The sequence below is a fragment of the Nylanderia fulva genome, unplaced genomic scaffold, assembly GCF_048542155.1.
Source record: "Nylanderia fulva isolate GAGA-0341 unplaced genomic scaffold, ASM4854215v1 Scaffold37, whole genome shotgun sequence".
In the NCBI taxonomy this organism is placed as follows: Eukaryota; Metazoa; Arthropoda; class Insecta; order Hymenoptera; family Formicidae; genus Nylanderia; species Nylanderia fulva.
In genome coordinates this window covers 1810718-1825803 of record NW_028190444.1, presented here as the reverse complement: position 1 = coordinate 1825803, position 15086 = coordinate 1810718, and the positions used below count along the sequence as shown (strand labels likewise).

Below are 15086 nucleotides of genomic sequence, written 5' to 3'. Positions count from 1 at the left end.
AACCCCTCTGCCCTCCTTCCCTTCTAGACTTTGCGTCCCCCTCTCACCCCACCCCTCGTTCACTTCCTCCTCCTCTTTCCTACCGCCGCTGCTGCTGCTACTGCTGCTGCTACTGCTGCTGCTGCTGTTACTACTACTACTGCTGCTGCTGCTGCTACTACTACAGCTACTACCGCTGCTGTCCCCTCGAAACCCCTTCCCCGCCCCGGCGTGGACGATCAGCTGACTGGGAACTGTCAGTCGCCGCCGGCCGTGGGCCTGTAAATTCACGTGACACGCGGCTCTCTCGCCTTCGGCCTCGGAAACGAGCTGTTTCTTTCCATCAAAGCGGGGTGAACATTAGGTCTGTCCTTTTCAGTTGAACTAGATCGGAGTTTATCTCTCTCCTGTTGAATGTTGAATAAAAAAGATGGATTTGGAACTAGTGCGGCTACTCGAGTAGCAAACTAACGTCATTAAACGTCAAAATGATGTCATTTTGACGTTTAATGACGTTTGCTTGCTACCTGGGTAGTTCAGTTCAGCTGAAAAGAAGAGACTTATTAGTAGTGTCATTCACGTTGCTGCCGCGAATGATCGGCAATTACCCTCTAACTAGATAGCCAGTTCTTCTAAGTAACATAAATTGAATGCCAAGGATCATTTCTGATACTATATACCAACATGTTATATATGTACAAATGTGAAGTAGAACAAGACGGGTATTCAGGGATTAACGAGAGTTTGTGATAGAGGAGGGAAAATTGTAGGAGATGACGAATGAGTAAAGCATCTTCAGTTAAACAAAGTTCATTAAAGCAAAAAAAAAAAACTTACTCCTCATTCAATCCATAATTTGACAGATATATCCTTTGTGAAATCTCGATGGAATGGAAGGAAGCGAATTCTGTATGTATAGCTACGCCGACAAAGTTTCAGCGTGTTTCACCTCCGGAGCGGGAGATGTAATTAATGATTACTACAATCTCTCTCTCGCAGTAGTAGTCTTGTTATAAAGGCGAATCCGTTTACACGGTTGGCGGTAATCCGATTTCGTAATGAAACACTCACCCCTATTGAAAGACGATAAATTCTCAAGTTACCAAGCTCTTCCGGTTGCCCCCTTCGAATTGACAAGCGTAGTAATTCTATCTTTCTGCGTTTAAATGTTATTTCGCGCCTTTACATTTTTACAGAAAAAGAAGAAGAATAGGATAATATAACAATATTATTGTCAACTCCATTTCCCTAGGATAAAAATGTTATATATTTACCGATTTACGAATTTTTATTTTTATAATTATTTTATATTTATTATTTATATTTTATACTATATTTATATATTATTTTATATAAATTGTGACTGTTTAAATTTTATATTGCTCTGTACGCAATAAAATGTGAATTTTATTTGTGAAAGATATAACATCTCACTTCTGTAAAGTTAGGGTACACCTCATCCCTATCAAAAAAACCAATTTTTTTATTTTAAATGCCCTCCGAAGAATTCTAGAATTCTTTATTAATTTTATTTCGAACTAAAGTTAATAAGGATTTTATCGAACGATTAAAACTCTTCGAGTTTAGCATCCGATGGTGATAATCGGCCTATTGTTCTTCCATTCTCACCAATATATCGAATAACGATATCGTCGCGATTCTCTCGCTGCCATTCATTCCAAAGGAATTTATTATAAGAGCTCCTAACATATATAATATTCGCAACCAGTTTCACGGTGAAACATCGCGATTGGTATCGCCATCATCGTCGTCGTTCCTGGAGATACGATGTTATCCGGAATCCTAATGATACCGCTGTACAGGATTGTGTCGCGTCGTGTTTATACATAAACGATCGTTGCATATATTAACGCGTGTATATTTACGACCATCCGAGCGATAATCGTGTAATAAATCCTGCCCTAGAGCGAGAGAGATAGAAGAGCTCTTTACGTAAGAGCAAGAGAGAGAGAGAGAGAGAGTTAATTCCATCCTTCGTGGCTTAATGGCGCGATGATGAATTACTCGAACGAGTCGGTGCGAGGAGAGAAAACGCTCCGAGGGTTGATTCCTCTCGAGATTATCTCGCTCCTCCTTGAATTTAATCACGCCTGACACTTTGTCGATCCCGAGGATTAATTTCCCCGCGAGATTCGCCAATCCCCCTTCGGCAAAGTAAGAACGCGTCTTCTTACGTTCGCGGCATCGAGATACATGATGAATCTGTCAGGGTTTGAATTTTCAAACGCGAGATACGCTTCTTCCAAGTAGCAAGCATACGTCATTTTGACGTTTAATGGCGTCATTTGTCGTTCGATGACGTCGGTTTGCTACTCGGGTGATCGAGGCTGGAAGTGACCGAAGTGGCGAAACGTGGCTGCGGTCCCCCGCGTGTCTCGTACCCTACTGTAGGTGCGCGCTAGAAGAAGAAGCGGAAGACGCGGGAGAGTCATAGGCGCAGAGCAGCAGTTGCGGCAGCGTGTGTCGAGCGAAATGGTAGTGGGGGGAGAGAGAGAGCGAACCGCGAGAGAGGAGAGGGAGGAGGGCGGGGGGGTGGGAGAGTGTGTGCGAGAAGGAGAGAGCGAGAGGGGGAGAGAAGGGACCATGTCCTACCCCAACGACGACGACCACGTGGCGCCGAAGACACTTTCATCATGCATCGTGTGCTTCGGAAACCCGCCGAACCACGTGGTGGATAACCCACGAGTCGTTCGTTCGACGCTCCCGAGGAACGGGCCCGCGCCGCGCATGCGCGCACATTATTTGCCGCATCAAGGTCGAGCAAAGTCGCGCGAGATTACAACCTCGTGCGGCGACGACTACGCGATGGTACCGCACTGACCTAATCGCACTCTCCCGTTTGGATCGAAGCTTTAGGCGGGAAACTTGTTGGATCCGTCGGTTCCCGGACGAGCTTCTTTCCTGGCCCAGTCTGTGCGCAGGCTCGATACTTAGGGTTTGTTCTTTAGGCTGGTTTTCTGTTCCTGCACTGACGAACAAGTGCATACTGGTTCAATAAGCTAGAACGAAATAAGGGTTTGTTCTTTATTGCTGCACTGATGAACTGGTGCATACTAATGCAATAAGTTAGAGTGAAACAAAATATATTTATCTCACTTTAACTTATTGCACTAATGTTCTTTAGGCTTGTTTTCTGTTTCCGCACTGACGAACAAGTGCATACTGGTTCAATAAGCTAGAACGAAATAAGGGTTTGTTCTTTATTGCTGCACTGATGAACTGGTGCATACTAATGCAATAAGTTAGAATGAAACAAAATATATTTATCTCACTTTAACTTATTGCATTAATGTTCTTTAGGCTTGTTTTCTGTTCCTGCACTGACGAACAAGTGCATACTGGTTCAATAAGCTAGAACGAAATAAGGGTTTGTTCTTTATTGCTGCACTGATGAACTGGTGCATACTAATGCAATAAGTTAGAGTGAAACAAAATATATTTATCTCACTTTAACTTATTGCACTAATGTTCTTTAGGCTTGTTTTCTGTTTCCGCACTGACGAACAAGTGCATACTGGTTCAATAAGCTAGAACGAAATAAGGGTTTGTTCTTTATTGCTGCACTGATGAACTGGTGCATACTAATGCAATAAGTTAGAATGAAACAAAATATATTTATCTCACTTTAACTTATTGCATTAATGTTCTTTAGGCTTGTTTTCTGTTCCCGCACTGACGAACAAGTGCATACTGGTTCAATAAGCTAGAACGAAATAAGGGTTTGTTCTTTATTGCTGCACTGATGAACTGGTGCATACTAATGCAATAAGTTAGAGTGAAACAAAATATACTTATCTCACTTTAACTTATTGCACTAATGTGCACTAGTTCATCAGTGCAGCAAAAAACAAACCTTTATTTCGTTCTAGCTTATTGTACCAGTATGCACTTATTCGTCAGTGCAGGAACAAAAAACAAGCCTTTGTTGCTGCATTGGTGAAGCAGGGCATATTGGTACAGTAAGTGAGAATGAAACAAAATATATTTGTCTCACTTTAACTTATTGTACTGGTTCACCAATAAAGCAATAAAGGAACAAACCTTTACCTACGGGAGAAATCGGCACGAATAGGGTACAATGAGTACAATTGGCCAGATTGGGTCTTATCTTTTTAGCTGAACTGGCTGTAGTGCAGGGTTTTTTCTTTTTTTACTCCACACTGAAGGGACAATGATAAACCCTGAACTAGTGCAGCCAGTTCAGCTAAAGAGAACAAACCTATTAATTCGGTTAGATACGTTTTGCATGAGAATGAGTCGTTGTATCGTACGGTAGGTGGAATCATGATCGGGGCTAATCCTTTTATAAGTCTAATGAAGCTGTTAAGATTAAAGTGACTGCGTTTTTTTAGCGTACAAAAATTCAATCAGAATTGTACATTTTTTTTTGTAAACGAAATTTTGCAAAGATTGGTTAATGTCACTTATGTAAGGATGCAACCCACACCTGTAAAGACACTTCATGAATCACAATTCTTCTCATTTTTTAAAATAATTGTACTATACAATTACTTATGTAAATGAGTGGGAGATACGTTTCCTAAGTACTATACAGAAAAGAATCGAGATAAAAGGAAACCGGACGTCATTATCGTATCCGATTGCACTTACACAGCCGCTTGATATTATATAAGTCTCGAGTTTACATAACAAATAGTCTACCTAAAAAATAAAAGAATCTTTGAATACTCGATCAAAATTTTACGAATATTACAGATCGTAAAAAAAGGATATTCTTCGCTATTTTCGCGTCGAAAGATTTATGAACTGTTACACTCCGTCGACATAAATTTAATATCCCCGGCGTCGATGCCAAATCATCGACATTTTGCATCCGCGTTCTTAAAATAGTCAAGTCGCACATCCCCTGTCTTTCATCAACTATTATTATTCGGTTACCGTGCAACAGACAAGCTCGATCGCGCGTTTACGGTCGTCCACGGCGCGGCGCCACGTTCCCGAATCGTCGTCGTCGTCGAAGACGAAGAGGAAGATGAAGAGGACGGTGACCAGAATAGAGCGAAGACACGGGCGCCGATCCAGGGAGCACTGACCCAGTATGTTCGGCCGTCGCTGATTTCGCACGACGACTCTCTCCCCCCTTCTCGACTGTCTTCCTCTTCCGCCTCCCCCTCGTTTAGAGCGCACTTTGACAGCGCAGGACCGCCGCCGATGATTTGACGTCGCGTGGCCACGTGTCACGCGAAGAACCACGTGCCAAGTCTGTCAGGTTCCCCAGATATTCTCGCACCTGTTATAGAATCGGAAAATAAAGTAGTCTTGCATTTTTTATTTTTTTTTTTTTTTATATTTAATATCTTTATTTTTATTATTTTTATTTTTACAAATTAATTTTTATTTTTTTTTATTTTTTAGATGACAGATTTAAATAATTTTTAATTTGATGCGTAGTAAGAATTTTGTTATATGTATCTAATTGAATATTATCCAAATCATGTTGTTTGATGTAATATTTGCCGCAAAAGTCTCATTAAAATTACTATCAAAAAAATTAATTAAAATATAGGAACTTAAAAAATTTTTTATTATGTTATCAAAATATTAAAAATATAAGAAAAGTATTTAAAAAATTAATAAGAGAAAATATTTCTTTTCACTAAAAAATGTTTTTTCAACTTTTTTTATATTAGAAAAAAAATTATTTTTTATATTTAATTGAGTGTAAAAAAATTCTTTATCCCCTTAAACAGGGGATAAAGAATTTTTTCATTATTTTTTATTATTCTAAACGAATGGAGTCGCAACGTGACTAATTAAGGATTAAGATACATGTATATATTTGAGGAATAGAAAAAATTTATTTGAAACAGATTTCTGCTATACGAATGGCTCATAAATTTAATCTCCGGTATATACAGATGTGTAATGAAGTGGATTCCTCCCACGTGCGCGTAACTCACCCGAAATAAACGCGAACGCAATAAACATTTATTTCCATCGCGGAATGTAGGATCTCGGCGGTTTAATCGCAAGCTCTCGGTTCCGTGAATGCAACTCGGTGATCAAAGGCACTCGCTGCTGATTAATATTATGCCGAGGTACTTTTTCTTCCCTTTCCCTGCGCCTTTTCGATTTTAATAACGGATTCTTTGAGAAATTTTTTGCATTCAGTCGTTTTTTCTTGGAAAAGTTTCGATACTCGTGTTTGTCGCTTATAAAATTTAAAAAGGGATGCTTTGAATATCCAAGTTGGTAAACATTGTCTACAAATTAATTTACGAGAAAAATTGTTATTTTAAAGTTAAAATACAATCTTAGATTTTTTTATATCCAAGTTTATTTATTTATTTTTTTAGTTGACAGCTTGTATATTTAACTTTGATTTTGTAAAATATTGTTAAATTTTGTGGCAAAACGGGGTCATGAAAATCTTGGCAGGGTAAATGTATGCGCGAATTTTCTCTAAAGTATCTTCGATTTCAAAGTGGCGAGTCGAGCTTAAAATAACGAAGTAATATATATGTTAAGGAATATATATTGAGTATTGTATCTATAAATAATTTTATCAAATGCGATGAATTTTAAAGATTTCGGAATCAAAGCGCGTTTGTTCTCGCGGAATCGAGTTTCGTTTACTGATAATTCTCATGACTTTTTTTACTCATTGCAGGTCAATACTAGAAATGAATGGGCGTCGTTGTGCGAACAATTTCACCTGCCCAGCGGTTGTATCAACAGCGGGGTCGGCCTTAAACAAATTTACCTTCGGTAAGTTATCTTTTTGTAGATCTGAACTGACATTTGGTCAAATATTTAAGAATAATTATTTGCTTTAACCGCTTATCGAAAAACCAGAATTGTAATATCGCGAGAACCTCTTTGTAGTTTTCGTCAAATTTAATGATAGATTGAATGTATTCTTTTGAGTACAAATTTTTTTTATAACAACTATATCAGAATTTTGATTTTTTTTAGTGATTCATTGCAAATTTAACCCTTCTATTAATTCGTAATTTTTAAATCTTTTTATTAATATATGAATATCTGGATATCAACTACGTTTTTGTTTTTAAACATTGCGGCAATTCCTTTATAGGGGCTGTTGAACATCTAACATTTTTTCCCGTTATATTTTACAAAGTTGCCGAATACAAAAACTCCTTATATTTTGAGTCAAGGCAAAAGCTCCGTCACATTTTTGACATTTAAAGTTGTTTGAACTTAACCGATTGGCGTCCTTGATAATATCGAGAAGGTTTCCGAATACAAAGGCCTTTTGTACTTTGTTTCAGGCGCAGAACAATTTCAGTACATTATTAACAAGTTATTCTGGGTACCTGAGTACCCGTTTAACAGAAGGTTCAACTGACCGATACTTTATGATCGAGGATGTTTCCAAAAATTTTGTATTGTGTTGGTTTTTACATTGATCCTTTATTTCGAATAGGAGAAAAATTTTGGTATATTTAAAATTATTCTTAAAGATATCTAGATGTTCATTGACAAAAGAGTCGACCAACTAGTCCTTTGTACTTCATTTTGGGCATGAGAAAAGTTTTGATATATTTGAAGCTATTTCGGTACTCAAATACTCAATTATTGACAAAAGATAGAGTTTTAATTGACTAGCCCTTAATGCTTTGATTGTGAGTTTGTTTTCTGTTGACAAAATATGCTAAGTTATTGCGCCAGTATGCACTGGTTCATCAGCGCAGGAATAGAAAACAGCCCAAAGTACAAAGAACCAGTCACTTAAAACTTTTCTTTTAATAAATTTATCTAGAGCAACTTCAAAAATACCAAAACTTTCCTGGTGAAGAGAAAAATATACTTGTCCCATTCTAAATTATTGCACCAGTGTACACTGGTTCATCAATGCAGGAATAGAAAACAAGCCCAAAGTTTAAAAGACCAGTCAGTTAAAACTCTTTTGTCAATAAACGGGGTATCTAGGTACCTAGAACAACTTCAAATATATCAAAACTTTCTTAGTGAATAGAAAAATATACTTGTCAATTGTTGCTGCACCAATGTGCACTGGTTCATCAGTGCAGGAATAGAAAACAAGCTCAAAGTTCAAAATACCAGTCAGTTAAAAGTCTTCTGTCAATAAACAAGTATCTAGGTACCTAGAGCAACTTCAAATATACCAAAACTTTCCTGGTGAATAGAAAAATAAACTTATCCCGTTCTAAGTTATTGCACCAGTATGCACTGGTTCATCAGTGCAGGAATAGAAAACAAGCTTAAAGTTCAAAAGACCAGTCAGTTAAAACTCTTCTGTCAATAAACCGGGTACCTAGGTACCTAAAGCAACTTTAAATACACCAAAACTTTCCCTGTGAATAGAAAACGAGTCTTTTGTTTTGGTCAGACGGGAAGTTTCGGCATATTCGAACCCGTTCCGGGGTACCTGTTTGTCTATAGAAGGCTCGACCGGCCAGATGATCGGCTCGACCGATCCGGACCGGCCTTGATTTATCACGCGGCGACTTCTCGCCGCGTGGCGTCACGCTTGATACAATGTTCCATTGCGTCTGGCAGTCCGCGAGCGTCTGCAAGAGGCAGGGAGCAGCAACGTTTTGCCGCACGGCCAACACCGCGTATCGGCATTGGTCCCTACGCCCCACCACCATTTTCCGTATCGCGTACTACGTACGTTCGTTCATTCATGTCCCTCGCTGACGAGAGCCACCACGTGGTTCCTGAGTCTCGCTTTCCTCTCTCTCCCTCCTTCCTCCTCCTGCCCCTCTCTCTCATTCTCTCTCGCGTGCGCGCGCTCTCTCAGTCTCTTTCTCTCTTTCCGGAGCGAGTCCTGCAATCTTGTTAGTGCGCGTGGCTGACAAGCGCCACAACCGAGTCCACGAGTCCCTGGCGTCACGTGTGTGACTTTCCGTGCCGAAATTTGCCTGGATCGTCAGAAGCTTCCGTTCTTTATGCAAAAGATGTCGTAGATTAACTCTTGTTATTAATTGGAAGCTCCTTAATTCAGGTACGACATATTATCTTCTAAATACCAATATTATCTAAATCAGAAGATATTTATATTTGGTTCTCTTAATTTCTCAATACTCTTGCAAGGACTCGAGGTTTTTCTTCCTATCATCAACCTGGATTGAATAAGTCTGGTTCAGTATGTTCGTTTGGATTACGAAGATATCAAGTTGGATAAAGGGAAAAATTATCTATCCGGAGTCTACTAAGTGTCACATGGTTTCAGCCATGAGTACTCTTGTTATTAATTGGAAGCTCCTTAATTGGGGTACGGTATGTCATTTTCTAAATACTAGTATTATCTAAATCAGGAGATATTTATATTTGATTCTCTTGATGTCTTAATACTCTTGCAAGGACTCGATGTTTCTCTTCCATCATCCATTCAACCTGGATTGAATCATAATCCTGGTCCCAGTGTGTTCCACGTCTTTTGGATTACGATGATACCAGGTTGGATAAAGGAAAAAATGATCTATCCGGTATCTACTAGGTGTCACGTGGATTCTGCCTACTTGATAGTCAATGATGCGTTACTGACACAGTGTAGCCTAGCACAGAGTAGTAGTACTCGGTAGTCCGCACCCGCCAACGGCCAATCAGGCTCTGGCTGCTTTGCTCTCGGTTGCCTGCACCTTCCGCCGCTGTACGTTGGTTGCATGAATGGATCCAGTACACCTACCCCCACCATTTTCTTTTGCCCACCCACGACTACCGTTCTCTCTTTCTCTTTTCTTCGTCGGTTCTCATGACTGTCCCTCTACTTCTCTCTCTCTCTTTCTCTATCTCTGGCATCTATCTTACTCGCTCAACTTCGTTGATCTTTTGACGATCGGTCAGTCGATCGATGTCTTGGTCGCCCTGAAGAGAGAAAGAGAGAGAGAGAGAGTGTCTTCTTATACTTTAGTACCGCTCCCCGATGAAGTGGAACGTCGTCGCGTAATAGAGGTTGCATTAGAAGACAGAACCACGTGCCACATGGGTGATACGTCGAGAGTCAACCGGTTCTCTAGAAGCACTAATCGATTCCGTACCAGAAGAGCTACGGTTGCACAGTTGCTTTTACAGAACCCAAGTGGTTCTACCAGTAAAACCACTTGAGTTTCGCTTATCACTTATATGATTTAACCATATCTGGTGTTTGATACTGTCCTTATCTTGGCTAATTGCAACATTGAACTTGTGAAATTATTGCAGAAACAAGTATATGTATAATCCATAAATGCATTGAAACATCAATTTCAAGTTTAAATTCTTCGAGCATTTTAATTTTAATGGAAAGTGAAGTCGATTGGAATTTAATGATAGCAATTCTCTTCATGATTGTCCTTTCTACACTAATATCCATTTAATTATATTATGTGAAAGTAAGTCGAAAATAAATTTCCCAAAGTACTAAAACACTTGAATATTTGCAGGTATCTGGACAGGTACGAGAAAGTCCACTTCCTAGGCGAGGATGGTCAACAGGCCGACGACGACGACGAGGATTCCAGACACCGGAAGTGGTCGGCTAGAGCACTGCACTCTGTTCCTCTTACTTATAATCATCATCAGCACAACATCGCAGGTGAGTCATGAAATGATACCCGTCCAAAGAGGATCTCTCCATGCTATGGATTCAAAGGACTCTGTAGGAGAAAAGAGAAAAAAAGGCACAATGCGTCAAATCCTCTGAATGCGGCGGTCCCATGCATATAAACCGCTTTTACCAATTTATATACGCGATACGTATGTCTCGATATACAGAGTTCGCATGCACCGCGTATATATATCCGTCCACGGTCGAGCGACTTTCAAATGCGTTTTCCACCGCCCATTGTTTCGCTTCCTCGTCGCACTTTGAACGTCGCGCCGCGTCGCGCGCACGCAAACGCTGTCTCTCCCCTTTTCCCCACCCAGTCCCTCTCTCTATCTTTTTCTCGGTTTGCGTGTGCGAGTCACGGTTCAATAATTCGCTACGTTAGCAATTTCCGCCTGTCAGAATTTTTCACTCGTTTCGTTCCGTGTCGTCCCCCGGCGAAGCGCTAACACGCGCAAAAATATCATTCTTCCACGCGATACGCATCTCCCCCGAGGTCCACTTCCATCATCTGGAGGAATATCTGAATCTCCTCAGCATATTTATAGACGTGAGAATTAATGAAGAGGTGGGTAGGTCAATGTTCGTCCATGACATTTGGAGGAGGGGGATCGAATCAGGCCATCCCTGGGTAGGTAACATCCTTCCTGAAGAAGGATGTGGAAGACATACGCGCGCGGTTACCCACGTACGTACCCCTGTAACCCGTTGCGGCCGAGGCGGCAACGGGTTATTGACGTGCTGCTGCTCTTCGAGCAGCAGCAGCAGCAGCAGCGGCGGTGGTGGGCTATCGAGCTGGAGAGGGATATGGGGAGATAGATAGCGGAACGAACCCGCACATGCGAGTTCGCGAACGGCGGCCCCGGCTGCTGGAAGCCGCGAGTGCATTCGCGGGAGGAGGAGGAGGGGGAGCGTGGGAGGGGTCGTGTGCGAGATAATTTAATGGGCAATAATGTGGCACACATATACATACGTACAGGGTGTCCCAAATATTCACCAGGAAGGTATCTTTTATTTATTTATTTATTTATTTTATTCATAGATATTTATTCACCTCTTTGAACGATCTGGTCTGGATAAAATATATATATATATATATATTTATTCTTTGGTTCCTTAAAATATTTTCCTAATTTTCAGGCTCCCTTTCTCCCGTTTGTCGCTCGATATAGGAAATTATCAAGAAGAGAATCTAACTCTAGGAGAGTTCTAAATCTAGGGAGGAAGGAAATCCGCTGGCATAGGAAGGACATATGGTCTCTCTCGCCGGGACATCCTGTACGCGTTAAAATAGAGGGAGCATGTACGCACCGTCGTTCGTCGAACACTGGCGGAACGCGCGCGGGTCTATACTCGGCGCGCATGCGCATGCCGCATGCGGCAGCCTCGCGGCCGCACAGAAGCTCTGGGGTAGCCCATGATGACTGACTGGGGCTGGAAAGAGCGAAGGAGGACCCTGTACAAGAGATAGAGATAGAGAGAGGGGGATGGCGATATGACGGGATCGCGCAGCATCCATACAGGGATGCGTGAGGGTGCGGGCACCTCTTCCCTCCATCTCTCGCGTCGGGAGGGAGAGTGCGAAAATGACGCTTACCGATATCTACATGACGCGTAACGATTGTTAATTCGCCCCCGGCGGGGTTGGCTCTCTTAGCGGAGGCTCACTCGGCGTGAACCTCGACTCCTAGCAGCTTCCGCGCAAGTCGAGCACCGTCCGACGACCCTCTCCTCTCTCTCTCCTGGATGCTCATCCGGAACCGGGTCAGTAAAGGCGCCCTGGCGGGATGCTCTCTCCCTCCCTTCATCTTCCATTCCGATTCATCCCCCTCGGCGTATCGATGCCGATTAGCGCTCGTTGCCTAATCATTCGCGCTCATCCCCTCTGTCCGCGATTATGCGCAAAACCGTATTATTTGATTTTACAGCGACGAAATAATCTTCTCTTGTCATTTTTGTGAGTGGAAAAAGGTCGTTCTGCTTAACTTTGCCTCATTTTTCAAATCCCAGATAGCAAATGTACGTCATTTTGACATTTAATATTTTTTGTGGCGCGACATATTTGGTTGAGGAACATACTTGATTGAGAAATATTTGGTATTAATCATTATGATGAAACACGATGATTATTCTTGTTCCGAGTCAGAGAGTATTACACGTGCAGGCAAAGTGGCACTTTGTGTGTGGAAAGCGGCCGATTTCCCACGCCGCTATCTAGCGGCGATGCGGTGAGTGAATAAGCCGCATTCAAAGCCATTGCTTACGGCTGAGCCGCGTTTAAAGTCATTGTCCACGGCTGAAGCCGTGGGCAATGTATTGCCCACAGCTTTAGCCGTGGACAATGTCTATTCCCGCACTGTGCCGTCGCAAGATGGCGGCGTGCAATCGGCCACCTCACGCACAAAAAACGCGCACAAAGCCACTTTGCCTGCACTTGTAATACAAAATATCGTGTGTATCAAGTGCGGAAAGTTGACAATTGGTCACAAGTGCGGGGAATGGACGCACGAGCCGAAGGCGAGTAAATCCTTGTACTTTTACATGGAAATTACTAGCTCAGAACTGGAATAGTATATTCCAGTTCTTAGGCTAGTAATTTCCATGTAAAAGTACATGGATTTTTTTCAGTGTATACATGCGCAAAATATACACATACATATGTATTCAAATGCGTCGAGAATCGCGTGACAGCGATCGCTGAACCGTTCGTTGAGCATTCGCGACGTACGGCCATTAATCTTCCCTTTTTTACTTCTCACGATCTATACCATACATCATTTCTCAAAAAATTCGCAAAAATTTCTGAAGCTCTACCAAGTGTAAAAAAAATTGCGTAAATTGTTCTTCTCGGACGAGAGCCCGAAGGGGACGAGGAAAGGGTTCTGAATTTAGATTAAGGTCTTAATTAACTGCAGCAGTTGACACTCTCGTCACGTGCGTGCGATCGCGAGAGTAGGGGAGCGAAACCGTCGACGGGGGCGCGCGTCACAATCAATAAGCGTTTGCGGGGATAAGTGTTCGTCGGTTCTTGATCGTCCCGGTATAAATGCCGCGCTTGCGTGATGTTCGCCGCGATTCCGGCGAGAGGGCTCGCGAGCGATTCCCCGGCTTGTGTGTTGTTGCGGTTGTATATGTATATCGTGTGCCAGATTAGAGATGGCCATTTGGAAGACATGGAAACGCGTCTTTTTTCAAATCTTCTATACGCTGGAAAAAAAAGATTTCTTAATTTGACTAAACTAAATTGCTATTTAGTTAATTGAACATATATTCGTATTTATATGTTTGCTTAAATTTAATATATATTTAATTTAAATATTTTTTATGTGTCCAACTTCGTATCGATTCTTCTAGATCTTTACGTCGTTAACTTATTATGCAAATTATTATATTAATTTTAGCATTAATAGTGCAAGTTAGGGCATTAGAGAAGAATGGTATTTATATATATAAAAAATGGGATAATGTGATATTTGTGAATTAATATAGCGATTATATGTAATTTATAATTTTATAATTTTCTGTAGAAGAATTGCTATATTAATGTAGAAGGACAACAATTTAAAATTACACATTTTTAAAAATTAAAGTGACAAGAGAAATTACCGAAAATTATAATATAAAATTGAAAATGTCCAATTCGCGATTAACATTTTAAACCAGAATTTTTGCTTTTATTGATTAATTCGACGATGAACGAGTGAAAAAAATTCACAGTCTCTTTAGACTCCTCCAGAATCCACCTGTGGTCGGACGTCGCGACGATTGACGCGACGATGTCTGGGGGGGGGGGGAAAGGGGGTGAGAGGGGGGCGACACCGCGTGCCATCGGTGTCATCGACGCGCTGCGCGCACTCATCTCGTTACGAGGCGTTTGTCAGCAGACTGCGATGCAGCCAATTAACGCGTGCGATGTTCATTTTATCGGAAAATTATTCCAGTCATTTTTTTACGGCCGTCCTTTTTAAGACTGGAATTTTTTGGTCCCGAAAAACAGGAGAAAATGGCCCGTGCTTAGCACGGAATTTTTACTTATTCGTAGAAACGTCAAAAATCTTTCTTTACGACTGTATTTTTTTCTCTTAATAGTATATATTTTTAAAATTGCAGGATATGTAATAATAGTAATAATGATAATGATAATAATGTGCGCTCGGATTATGACGTTTATCTTCTACGAGGGAAAATCGATCGATTCTCTCTGCGTATCGGCTCTTATTTATCGGTATTTAATCATAGTTAACTGTTTGTTGATACTCTGACGCGGGGTGTGTGTGGATTGATTAAACATTGGGGAGGGGGGACATGATGACAGTTCGTGAGCCAGCTGCGTATTGCTTTTATTACAATAACGGGCTATAAATAGATCCGTTAACATTTGTTAATGCGAATCAATTAATGCGGATCAATTATCCGGGAGGAAATTTTCAGTTTTACAAATAGCGATACCAGATGTCGCTGTTGTTGGGAGGAAATTTTCAGTTTTACAAATAGCGATACGAGATGTCGCTGTTGTAAAAAGAGAAACTTTTTACTGTCAAAAAAAACT

At 41.1% G+C, this 15086-nt stretch overlaps 1 protein-coding gene across 7 annotated transcripts in view; it reads left to right on the top strand.

Annotated features, from left to right (window-relative positions):
- The window catches only part of Bap170 (Brahma associated protein 170kD), a 55496-nt gene that overhangs the window by 24218 nt on the left and 16192 nt on the right, over positions 1-15086 (top strand). For all 7 annotated transcript variants that reach the window (XM_085485517.1, XM_085485515.1, XM_029308680.2 and 4 more), the window contains exons 3-4: positions 6632-6729; positions 10374-10525. In XM_085485517.1, the coding sequence (XP_085341643.1) occupies positions 6632-6729; positions 10374-10525 (250 nt within the window). The remainder of the gene's footprint in view (positions 1-6631; positions 6730-10373; positions 10526-15086) is intronic.